The sequence below is a fragment of the Punica granatum genome, chromosome 3 (assembly GCF_007655135.1).
Source record: "Punica granatum isolate Tunisia-2019 chromosome 3, ASM765513v2, whole genome shotgun sequence".
Taxonomy (NCBI): domain Eukaryota; kingdom Viridiplantae; phylum Streptophyta; class Magnoliopsida; order Myrtales; family Lythraceae; genus Punica; species Punica granatum.
Genome location: NC_045129.1, coordinates 18,719,552 through 18,731,733, shown reverse-complemented (window position 1 = coordinate 18,731,733; position 12,182 = coordinate 18,719,552). Strand labels below are relative to the sequence as shown.

Genomic DNA, 12,182 nt, shown 5'->3' with positions numbered 1-12,182 from the left:
ATCAATCGGAGTCTACTTTAAATATATATAATAGGTAATAGATTTTAATTGTGGGATGAAGAATGGAGTGGACCTACTCAGTCTCCAACATGAGGCTCTCTCAAGTGGGGCTTTAGCCCCGTCTCCCCCCTCTAGGTGGCAAGGGGGAGAGACGCGCACAGCTGGAGAACCAACCGCGCGCCTCTGCTAAGAGACGTCGAGCAGCCAATCTTGGGCTGCCGCGTGGCAGCCCATGGCCCTTTAATTTTTTTTCCCATCCGTCGCCTCTCTCTCCTCTTTCATCCTCTGCTTCTCTTCACGATGCCGCCATTGAAGCCCAGGTGTGGAGCTTGCTTCCTCATCAGAAAAAGGGTTTCTGGGTTTTGGATCCTTGGTTCGATTAGACGTGGATCTGTGCTCGTTGGGGCGGGTGGAGATGCGACAATCGGGGGTCGATTAGATGTGTCCGTGTGGGTGTGGCAGGGAAGGAGAATGGAGAAGAACGATGGAGGAGAACGATGGAGATCCGTGTGGGTGTGGGTGTGCGATTTGATCTTGGTTCAATTTGATTCTAGAGGAGAACGACAGAGAATGATAAAGAACGATGGAGGAGGGAAGGGTAGAGGTCTGATGTCGATTTTGCCGGTGGCTCGAGGTTGTGGCCTGATACAACCATTGAAGGAAGCGAGGGAGGAGATGGCACGGGCTTCTGTCGATTTTGCCGGAGCTTGAGCCCACGCCGGTCGGAAATGAGGAAAAGTCCTCCCATGGCTGTGGTCCCTCTATTACCTTCTTCTCCCCCGTTCCCTTCCCATTTAATATATATTAATTTATTAATTTTATGTAATATTACTATAATTAACAAATATTAGTTATATATTATTACTTAAATTTATTTAATTAATATAATAATATATGTGGATCTTCATCAAAGATAACAAAATCAGAGACCTATTGAAATATATAACTCTTTTTTTAAAAAGTTTGTCACTGTCTGACTGACTATAACTATCTGACATAGCACGATTCAAATTAAAAATTCAAAATCAAGGGACCTATTAGAGATAGTGTGAGAGCTCAGTGATGAGACGAGAGAGTCCAAAAGTTGGAGTGGGGAATCCATAAAGGTCCACCAAAGAACTGGGGCCCACTTTCAATAATCAAAACCCTCCATTTCACTCCACTCCCGCTAACTTAGGTGCGGAGCACTTCCTCTTATTCATAAAAAAAAAAAAGCACCTTTCTCTTTTAATTCCTTTCCCCGGTTAATGAAAAACAATACGCATAATACATTTTCTCGTTTTTATTTGCCATCAATCGGCACCCGGGCAACTGAATGTATATTTCTATTAATTCATCTCTTGAGATTAGTCATAGGTCTCGATCCGAAGGATTCACACGACAAACTTTGCTGCTCCAAGGGAATTCAAACCTTAGCAGAGAGTATGGAATAATACAGATAATTAATCGGTCAAATTCCATGAGATTATGTATTATATATATATATATTATATAATAACCAGTTTTGTAGATCTCATGCCTCAATTTTGCTTCCTAATGACAACTTCTGAACATATAATAATAATTAGACGCTATCATGCCAGCATAGATTGCACGAAATAATTGATGCTCCGTTTGTTTTCAGGGTTTGATTTCAAGATTTTAACTCTAATTTTAACTCTACTCGCTACACAACAAAAATCATCTTTTCAAAGTCAAAAAGGTGAACCCCATACATAAATTCAAATACAATTACATTATACTCATTTCAATTTTTAATATTAAATTTTCCTCTATTCATTATTTTTTTCACACTTTTTCTCATAATTCAACACCACAATCATTACAACTCAATTAAAATAAAGATCAACCAATTAAAATCAAAATCTAACTCCCAAACCAAATGCATAATTGAATGTCTTCTAGCAGCCCAAAAAAACATGAATGTCTTGTTTGCTTTTCTTCTTCCTCCAATCCCAGTTCATACATATGTGTTGCATCGTTTTTCTTGGGGTGAAATCAAGCAACGCGTAAAGCCGAAATCTTTCGCCTCTCCCCTTAAAGAAGCAGGGAATAAAGTTGCCCATTAAGAAAGAAGGCACAGAGCAACAAGAGAAAGAAAAGGCCATTGCTTGGTCAGAGAAAGAGAGAGGAGGTGGGGGGGCGGGGAACCAGGCAGAGTGTGTTGTGGTGCCATTCACTTTGTAATGGGACTAACAGAGCCTGTCATGTGGAAGAACTTTTTCTGGGTTTTGTCGTGCTTATTGTGGGTTTTTTTTCTTCTGTTGAAGCCTCTGTTACTTATGATTATAAGGCTATCACTATCAATGGCCAAAGAAGGATCCTCATCTCTGGATCCATACACTACCCAAGAAGCACCCCTGAGGTATCCGTCTTTCCCCCTACCTACCAATTACAAGTGATGTACCATTTCTTTCTTTCTTGCTTTGGTGTTAGTGCAGCTCTTTAGAATGGTTGTATAGATTAGAACTGTGAATTTGAGAAAGTTTGCTGAGAATTTGAGGGGAAAGGAGTTAATATTCACAAATTAATTTTACCCTTGCTGTTCAAATTTTCGATGTTGCAGATGTGGCCTGATCTTATTATGAAGGCAAAAGCAGGAGGAGTTGATGTGATTCAAACTTATGTTTTCTGGAATGGGCATGAACCTACACAAGGAGAAGGAAATAAAAATAAATAAAGCTCGAGATTTAACTCTGTTGTCCATCATTTTAATTTTTTCTGGTTTTGTTTTGGCAGTACAATTTTGAGGGGAACTATGATCTAGTAAAATTCATTAAGTTGGTGGAGCTAGCAGGTCTGTATGTTCATCACAGGATCGGCCCTTACGTGTGTGCTGAGTGGAACGTTGGGTATTACTGACACTTCACACATGTTATTTCAGTTTACTTCCAGAAGTAGAAATTATGTTTTAGTTTGAATTGAGGTATTGATGGCTCAACTTGATCATTTTTACCTTTTTCTTTTCCTTCTTTTTGGCAATTTTACTCCCAGTGGGTTTCCTGTTTGGCTTAAGTACATTCGAGGGATGAACTTCAGAACTGACAATGAACCTTTCAAGGTCAGTATGTTGTTTCAACCGCAGCTTCCATAATTGTTCCACTTGGTTATGACTCCTTAATCTATTCCTTTTCCCCCAAATGAAGAAAGAGATGCAAAAGTTCACCACGATGATTGTCAATATGATGAAATCAGAGAAATTGTTCGAGTCTCAGGGTGGCCCAATAATCCTCTCTCAGGTATAATAACAGCCTAATGGGTTATATCTTACCAGTTCTGCTTTTGTCTGGATTCCTAGAACCTTTCTTAAGGAATAAATCACAGAATGCAAGTGGATAATGTTTTAGTCATTTCTTCCATGAACCCTTCGGCAGATTGAGAATGAGTTTGGACCTGTGGAATATGAAATTGGTCCACCTGGTCAAGTTTACACGAACTGGGCAGCAAAGATGGCCGTTGCTCAGGACATAGGCGTCTGTTGGGTCATGTGCAAGCAACACGATGCTCCTGATCCTATTGTAAGCGTCACAAAGCTTAATATTTGTTGAAATTAAGCTTCTTTTAACACTAGAATGAGGGGTCTTCAATAAATGCTTATCATGGCATTAGAGATGGAAGTTTGATTTTACCAGATTTTCTCTTTATGATGCAAGCAATTTTTTGGTAATGTCTTCTTACCTTTTCTTTTGCATTTCCAAGCTTCAGATCTATGTTGTTTTCAGTAGTCATAACATTGTTTTTTTCCATCTTCCCGACAGATTAACACTTGCAACGGTTTCTATTGTGACTACTTCTACGCCAACAAACCTTATAAACCCAAAATGTGGACCGAAGCTTGGACCGGCTGGTGAGTGCTAAGCACCATTTTCATGAGGAATAGAGCGAGTAACTGAATAACAATTTTAAGATATTTTATAGCTAGTGTTTGCTTCCTAATTTTTTCTCTTTTAAAAAAATAATTTCAGAAGTAAAAAAATTGAAAAAAAAATGAAATAAAAGGAACATTGACGACGGGGGGGGGGGGGGGGGGGGGGGGGGGGGGGGGGGGGGGGGGGGGGGGGGGGGGGGGGGGGGGGGGTTTTGTGTGGGTTGTGGTGGGTGGTGGTGGTGGAGAAGAGGCAGTGGTGGCTGGCCACCATGGTAGGTCGCAGGAGGTTAGAGAGTGATTTGGTAGTAGCAGCACGTACACCCAATAGCAGATCGAGTTGGTGGCGGGCAGCAGCAAACACACAAGCCGATCGATTTGCGGATAGCGAAGGCCGTCTTCTTCCTCATTCGTCTTGTTTGCATTGCTCCATTGTCATCTCCTTGATTCCGAGACCGATTTACTGCCAATGCCACATGTGACCGCTTCTCCTCATGGAAAAACCCACCACTGAAATCCTTAGTCCACCATTTCCGCCTCAAGTTTCCTCCAATTCTCCTTCCCTCATTTTCTTTCTTCGCTGGGCTATCCCACCATCAACTCTATCAGTTAACCAACCAAGCCACCACCAAGATAAGGGGAGAGAAGGGGGTGGTGGTGGTGGCTGGTTCCTTGGCTCGGCCACCAATCAAGCCACCACTGAGATTAGGGGAGAGAAGGGGGTGGTAGTGGTGGTGGTGGCTGGTTCCCTGTCTCGACCAGGCCAAGCCAGGCCAGGCCAACCCCTCCCTTTGTCTTTTCAGTGTGAACTCCGGTATTTAGAAGCCCAATTGGACCACAACTATTCCAGTTAAGCTGAATTAGCTTACTAAGGGATAAAACTCTCATAACGTGGATTTTCTGCATTTGTAAAGACTCGAACTTTGATACCTTGCTTAAGCGGAACAAAGTCAAACCGCTTGAACCAACCCATATTTGTAATGGTAGTGGTAGTGGTGGTGGTGGCTGGTTCCCCGTCCCGACCAGGCCAAGCCAGGCCAGGCCAACCCCTCCCTTTGTCTTTTTAGTGTGAACTCTGGTATTCAGAAGCTCAATTGGACCACAACTATTCCAGTTAAGCTGAATTGGTCTACTAAGGGATAAAACTCTCATAACGTGGATTTTCTGCATTTGCAAGGACTCGAACTTGATACCTTGCTTAAGCGGAACAAAACCAAACTGCTTGAACCAACCCATATTTGTACCTCCCTCTCTATCGTTCTTATGAGTTTTGGGTCATTTTACTTTGTTTTCTTAATTTGAATTTTTAAAACTTTTTAAAATAATTTTACGAATAAATGATAATAAATTAAGCTTTTGTTGGAAAAGTGATCGAAAAAGTAACTGGAGGTACACTTTGCTTCCTTTTTAATAGGTCAAGTATTGTACAACATTTTATAGGTCGGGAGTACTTTGCTATTAGGCTCAAAGATTGAGGGAGCAAATTCCATTTTACTCATATAAAAATAATCTAACACTCTTACCATTATTCGCATTATGAAAGGTGGTGCTTCTATAGTGACACGAGGTCACCATAACACTTGGATCCCAACCACGAATACGTGCGGGCCCTCGTCCCACTTACCCATCCAATGGCTGAGGATACAGGGTCATGATGACTCCATATCCTCTAAGAATTTCCCTATGAAAGGATATATACTCCTAATCAATTATCTATATATATATATATCTATATATATATCTATATATATACCTTTTATTATAAGCAAAAGTAGAGTTCCAAGGAGCTCCCTCTATTGTCCACCTTAGTTCAAGTGAATAGTAGTGATAGCCTTATTTTATATTTTAAATAAATAATAAGTAATAGAAAATTATATATTAAAGGGATAAATATGGTAGAAGTTTCTAGAATATTTGTTAAGATCAAGAAATGATATCATCAGATTTGTTTTAAGTTTAAATCTGATGGAGATATTCTAAAAATATTTAGGCCTTGTTTGGATTCGAAGTTAAAATCACCATGATTTTAATTTTAACTTTAACTCTACGCTACACAACAAAACACACATTTGAAAAGTCAAACTGGTGGGTCCCATATCTTATTCAAACACACAATCTCATTATACACAATTATCTACTACAACCATTTATTTTATTTAAAGTCAAACTGGTGGGCCCACAAATCCTTGTCTTCTTCCTCAGTTAAAGTTAAAGTTAAAGTTTCGTTGACTTTAACTCCGAATCCAAACGGTCCGTTAGATTTCATATCTTTATAGATTAAGTTATATCTCTATAGATACTTTAGATTTTATTTTTCTTACTTTACGATGAGACATGGCCAGATTAGGAATTAGTTTTGGTCTATATATACTCATCTAGTCAATTTTTTTTAAAAATGAACATTCAAAAAATTGTGAGAGTATTTTCTTTGGTTTTTGAAGAACTAATTCGAACTTATTGAAAATTTCCGTGGCGTTCATCATCAACTTATCAAACGGCTTTCCACCACCGTTTATGGCGTCTTCCTATACTGAGGTTCTTGTTTCGCAATAAACAACGGGTTGAGGTCAGTTATACCAAGGTTCTTGTTTATGTCGTAAACAACGGGTCGAAAGTTTGTCAATCAAATCTGACCATGGAACGATCTTGGGTTTCTTTAGTTGTCGGGTCTCGTCATTCTTGGCGGAATCGCATCATTTGGTATCAAAGCATCATGCTCCAAATAAGGTTAATCCTATCATTTTTGTTTCAATTTGTTGAAACGAAAGAAAAGAAAGAAGCTGTTGTTGTCAATTTGATTCAAATTCTTTGCATCAGACCATTCTAAAGTTGTTATTTCCCTTTCTTTGTGATCTACAATGATTCTGTTCCCAAAATTACATATAACATTCTGATATATTTCATCATTCATAGTAGTTGCCTTCTCTCTTGTTTCTTTTCTTCCTTAAATTTCCTTCGACCATTAATTTTCCTTGATAAGTTCTTGGTGAATTGCTGCTGGAAATTTTGGAGAATTATTTGTTTAGTTTCAAAAGAACTGAAAGAGAATTATCGAGTGAAAAAAGGCAGGAGTGGTGAAAATATTAGAGGGTTAAAAGCCACGTTTGTTTGAGTGAAAACACGAGTATAGAGTGGATTCATATTCTTCAGTGTAAATATGTAAGGGAGAGAATTGTGAGGTCTTTTCTTTATAACTTTATTTTGCAGTAATAATATCTCACAACAGTGCTAAGAATATTCCTAAAAGTGCTACGGAATTGGCTGATTCGAAAGTACTTATGGAGGCCATAATGAGTTAGATGAAGCGTGTGATGAGGTTGGAGTTAGAGCAGGTGTCAGCACCCCATTTTGGCTCACCAATTCATGCGATGTCTATCAACAACAATCTAGACTACGAATTGAGCATCGATACAGAAGAAGGCTTGACAGAGCAGCAAATTGCTATTCATTCTCAAGTCAATAGGAATAGGCAGATGATTCAAGCACATGACAGAAGATCATACAGAATCATCCAGCGACATACAGAGCAAACAAGGAGCCCAGACGGCATCCAAACCAGTGTTTTCAGAATACATCGTCAACAGTGCTATTTTCTACTGGTTCGCTCGATCATCAGAAAATATCCAATATTGGACTCCAAAAATCCCTTGCGGTGCCAAATGGAGGAAAAACGTCTCAGAACACATTTTACAGATCATCTGCTCTATACAGAGCAATTTTCTAAATACAGACAACTTTTCAGTGGGAGCCCTAAAATGCCGGTTCACTAGAGAAAAGTTAATATCCGACGTTAGATGCAATCACATCCAACAATTATATAGAGTGATGCAAATCGTAGCATGACTTCAAGGGATCCAGTTCAAGTTTCAATTGGATCGATTACGCGAGCACGAGCAAAGAAGTTTAAAGACGAACTCAACGGCCTGATTCAAGAGGTTTTGGCTCAAGCAAATTCGTGGGGGCCCATTGGACATGAACCACGTGATCAACAAAAATCCATCAACATGATTCAAGTTATAGAAGATTCCGGACAAGGCTAAATTCAGCAAGTGTTTGAGGAAGTTTTTAGAATATTTGATGATCAAGAGAAGATATTATCAGATTTGTTTAAAGTTTAAATCTCATGGAGATATTATAGGGATATTTAGATTTCATATCTTTATAGATTATGTCATATCTCTATCGATATCCTAGGTTTTATTTTTCTTATCTTTAGGAGGAGATATTGCCAAATTAGGATTAGTTTATGTCTATATATATTCATCTTAGTCAATTTTTTTAAAAGAAGGAACATTCAGAAAATTGTGAGAGTATTCTCTTTGGTTCTTGAAGAACTAATTCGAACTTATCGGAAGTTTCCGTGGTGTTCATCATTGACTTATCAAACGGCTTTCCACCACCGTTTGTGGCGTCTTCATCGACTTATCAAACGGCTTTCCATCACTGTTTGTGGCGTCTTCCTATATACCGAGATTCTTGTTTTGCAATAAACAACGGGTTGAGGTCAGTTATACCAAAGTTCTTGTTTTTGTCGTAAACAACGGGTCGAAGGTTTGTCACTCAAATCTGATCGTGGAACGATCTTGGGTTCCTTTAGTTGTCGGGTCTCGTCATTCTTAGCGAGAATCGCATCATATGGTATCAGAATATCAGGCTCCAAATCGGGTTTATCCTATCCTTTTTTTGTTTCAATTTGCTGAGTTTCGCTTCATCGAGTTTGTTCTTTGTGGATTGTTAGCAGCAAAAAAAAAAAAACAAAAAAAAAGAGCTGAAAAAAAAAATTCGGCCAAAAAAATATACAGAGCTAAAAAAAAAAGATCGAAAGAAAAAAAAGAAGACATCGTTGTCAATTTGATCCAAATTTTGTACCTTCGACCATTCTAAAGTTGTTATTTCCCTTTCTTTGTGATCTATTTTGATTATGATTTCAGAATTTCATATAACATTCTGATATACTTCATTCTGGTTGCCTTTTCTCTTGTTTCTTTTCTTCCTGAAATTTCCTTTGACCATTAATTTTCCTTGATGAGTTGGTGAATTGTTGCTGGAAAATTTGGAGTTGTTTGTTTAGTTCCAAAAGAACTGAAAGAGAATTGTCGAGTGGAAAAAGGCAAGAGCGGTGAGAACATTAGAGGGTTAAAAGCCACGTTTATTTGAGTGAAAACACGAGTGTAGAGTGATTCACATTCTTGAGTGTAAATATGTAAGGGAGAGAATTGTGAGGTCCTTTCTTTCTAATTTTATTTTGCAGCAATCGTATCTCACAATAGTTCTAAGAGTATTCTCGAAGGTGCTACAGAATTGGCTGATTCGAAAGTACTTATGGAGGCCATGATGAGTGAGATGAGGCGTGTGATGAGGTTGGAGTTGGAGCAGGTTCATGAATGGATAGATCGGATGGAGAACACATGTGTGGAGCAGACACGAAACGCTCCTAATATGCGTAGGAGGGAAAGAGTTCAACCGAGGGAAGTAAGGGTTGAAGATGAAGATAATTAAGGGGCTGGTTTTGATGAAGAAGATGATCGAGATTCGGTTGTCAGTAATAGGAGACGTGCAAGGCGGTTTAAAGAAGTTAGAAATCGGGAAGACAATAATCTGGGTAGTATTAAGATGAAAATCCCATCGTTCCAAGGAAAGAGTGATCCCGAAACATACCTTGAGTGGGAGAAAAAGGTAGAGTTTGTATTTGATTGTTACAGTTATTCCGAGCTTAGGAAAGTCAAATTGGCAGCCATTGAATTATTGGATTATGCAATTGTTTGGTGGGATCTGTTAGCACCTCATTTTGGCTCACCATTCCAAACAACAATATCGGCAATGGTCCAGACTATGACTTGAGCAGAAATACAGAAAATGGCTCGGCAGAGCAAGAAATCACTATTCATCCTCAAGTCGGCAAAATTAAGCAGATGACATAGACATATGATAGAAGGATTCCTGGGGTCACCAAGAGGCAACAAAGTGACTAGAGAGCTCAACAATGTCCAAAACCGGTATTTCCAATGTACCATATGGATAGTCCTATTTTCCAATAGTTCGCTCGACCGTCGAAAGATACCCAATATTGGACTTCAAAAATCCACATCGATACCAAACAGATGAAAAGTGTCTTCAAACGCATTTCGCAAATCATCTGCTCTATACAAAACAACTTTCTGTATACTGACAACTTTTCAGTGGAAGTTCAAAAATGCCGGTTTCTCGGAGAAAAGTTAATTCCAAATATCAGATGCGGCCATGTCCCACAATCATACAGAGCACGGGCAGTGCTTCATATTGTCTTTTGGAAGCACACAGATACCCCAAATGAATTCCGAGTGACAAAACGGGCAAACCCCTCTTTGGAAGAGTATAATCGGAGACTGGTCTGACGGAATTACGGCAAACGAAGTTCATACTACATTGCCTTGAAATCTCCAGCGGACATTCGCGATAGGGAAAAACAGACAGCAAAACCCTTCTCGGTTTCCCGAGTAACCTCCGAGGAGCACAAAAGGCCATTTTCAGTGGAAATCCATATCCGGAGGTCCTCTTTGGAGAAACTTGACGCCGGATGCCTACCTTACACAGTGCTAGCCTTCTCAAGGCTCAATGTGGAATCGTCGGAATAAATCACACAACTCATCTAGACCCCCCGAGCGGTGCTTTAAGGGTCTAAGATGCACTTTTCATGTCCTTAGAGGCTTAATCTTAATAAACAGAGATCACAATGATCTCCGGATCGCCCAAGTAACTCAGAAAGCAATATGAGAAATCTAGTTTTGGCCTCCTAGGACATATCTGGCTCCATATTTGCATTACCGGCTTAAGGGTCAAGTGCCCACGTAATTTGACAATTTATGTCAAAATGACCGACGTGGGATGCGGATACAAGATATGCTGTCAGAAGTGGATAACCTCGCTCTGAATACGTAAAAGGAGTAAAACCAGCTTACGAATCTGTTTCCTCGCGTATATCGATAATTCGACGTTCAATTCAAACCACGAACTTCGAATGCGCGATCAATCGAGACTCGAGCTTTTTCCCGGTTTCTTCTATTCGGTCGTGGGACCCACGGGCTACCCAAGATGAGTCACCCCTTGCCCTAGAAGTTTCGGCTTCTTCTTCTTCAATGCAAGAAGCCAACTTGCCATCTCTTAGCCAAAATATCTTGGAGAGGTTGAAGACAACACTCAACTTCTCATCAATGCTCATCAATGCTCATCAATGTCTTATCTCTTTTTCATTAATGCAATGGAAAAAGATGAGGCTTGATATTTTCTTGATCAAACCGAAATTTGCTTAGCATGGGGGTTAAGAGTACTTGCTTTTGTTAATTGTGTCATTAGCTTTGCCTATAAATTGCCCAAAAGTGATTAAGATAATCACTTCTCCTCTTGCACACTCTCTCCAAGCTTTCTCCCTCAAGAAAAGCTCTCAACTCCATAAGCCAAAACTAGCAAGTTTCAACACTTCAAAACCAAGAGAGAAAAACCGAAGAAAATCCGAAGAAAGCTTTGAGTTTCTTAAGTTGGAAGCCGATGTTCATCATCCCGACATAAGTTCAAAAATTCTCAAACTCCATGGACCACATGTTTTGGACCCAAGGAGTTCATTTATGAACTTAGATTTTTGGTTTGAAGTCATTTGCTCATCATTTCAGGTTGATTTCCTCATTTCGAGTTAAGATCGTGCTCTCGGGTGAACAGTGCACCCGTAGCTGCATGCTCCCTCGTGCACGCGTGCACAGTCGCGTGCCGGCTGCGTACCCCGCGCGCCCGCGCACGCTGGCTGCGTGCCCCGCGCGCCCGTGCACCCCCCCGCGCGCCTGCCCGCGCGCTCGACGTTCGTGGACACTCGAACGTGCATCCTTCCAAGCGTTCTACTGAGTCACCCGACTCTCGAACACTTCCCCGACTCTTTCCTCGTATCCCGAGACTAGGTAAATCACTCTTGACTTTGAGGAGTTAGGGCTTTTTACATTTATTACATGTTCATGAAGTTATATGGTGCACAAAGCATGTTCACTTGCAAGACTTCATTTTTATGCACTTTTACATTATATCATGCATGTTTATCCTTGATTAACATGTTAGCATGTCGAGAAACGTTTATATCGACCCTCAGAAGACCTTCCCGACCCGAAATAAGCAAAAGAGCTCTCGTGTTTGCCTCAAGAAGAGGTAACCGAGACTTGGCTTGCTTTCCTCGGGTTAAGAACGACCTTCTTAGCCCGATCCAAGTTCGATTCCCGAGTTTTCTCGTGTTTTCTTACATGCATGAAGTCGGTATTGTTTTATCGATTCCTTAAATAACTTGTTTGTGCATGTTTGC

General features: G+C 40.1%; 1 protein-coding gene across 2 annotated transcripts; it reads left to right on the top strand.

The window, feature by feature from the left end:
• The first annotated feature begins 1,917 nt into the window (after window positions 1-1,917).
• Window positions 1,918-11,781, top strand: LOC116198549 (beta-galactosidase 1-like). 2 transcript variants are annotated; one of them, XM_031528717.1, is made up of 7 exons: window positions 1,918-2,365; window positions 2,567-2,852; window positions 2,995-3,061; window positions 3,147-3,239; window positions 3,375-3,518; window positions 3,759-3,847; window positions 11,512-11,781. In XM_031528717.1, exons 3-7 carry the CDS (start codon window positions 3,029-3,031, stop codon window positions 11,735-11,737), a joined length of 585 nt encoding a protein of 194 aa, XP_031384577.1. In that variant the 5' UTR covers window positions 1,918-2,365; window positions 2,567-2,852; window positions 2,995-3,028; the 3' UTR covers window positions 11,738-11,781. The 2 variants fall into 2 exon arrangements, with proteins under 2 accessions (XP_031384577.1, XP_031384578.1); XM_031528718.1 differs by lacking the exon at window positions 11,512-11,781 and adding an exon at window positions 7,073-7,804 and having other exon boundaries at window positions 1,926-2,365.
• Window positions 11,782-12,182: the final 401 nt, after the last annotated feature.

Excerpts from the sequence above, each read along its gene's own strand:
- LOC116198549 (XM_031528717.1), top strand. The coding sequence starts at position 3,029 with ATGAACTTCAGAACTGACAATGAACCTTTCAAG. Across the intron at positions 3,240-3,374 it reads GCCCAATAATCCTCTCTCAG|ATTGAGAATGAGTTTGGACC; the intron begins GTATAATAACAG and ends ACCCTTCGGCAG. Across the intron at positions 3,848-11,511 it reads ACCGAAGCTTGGACCGGCTG|GTTGATTTCCTCATTTCGAG; the intron begins GTGAGTGCTAAG and ends TCATCATTTCAG.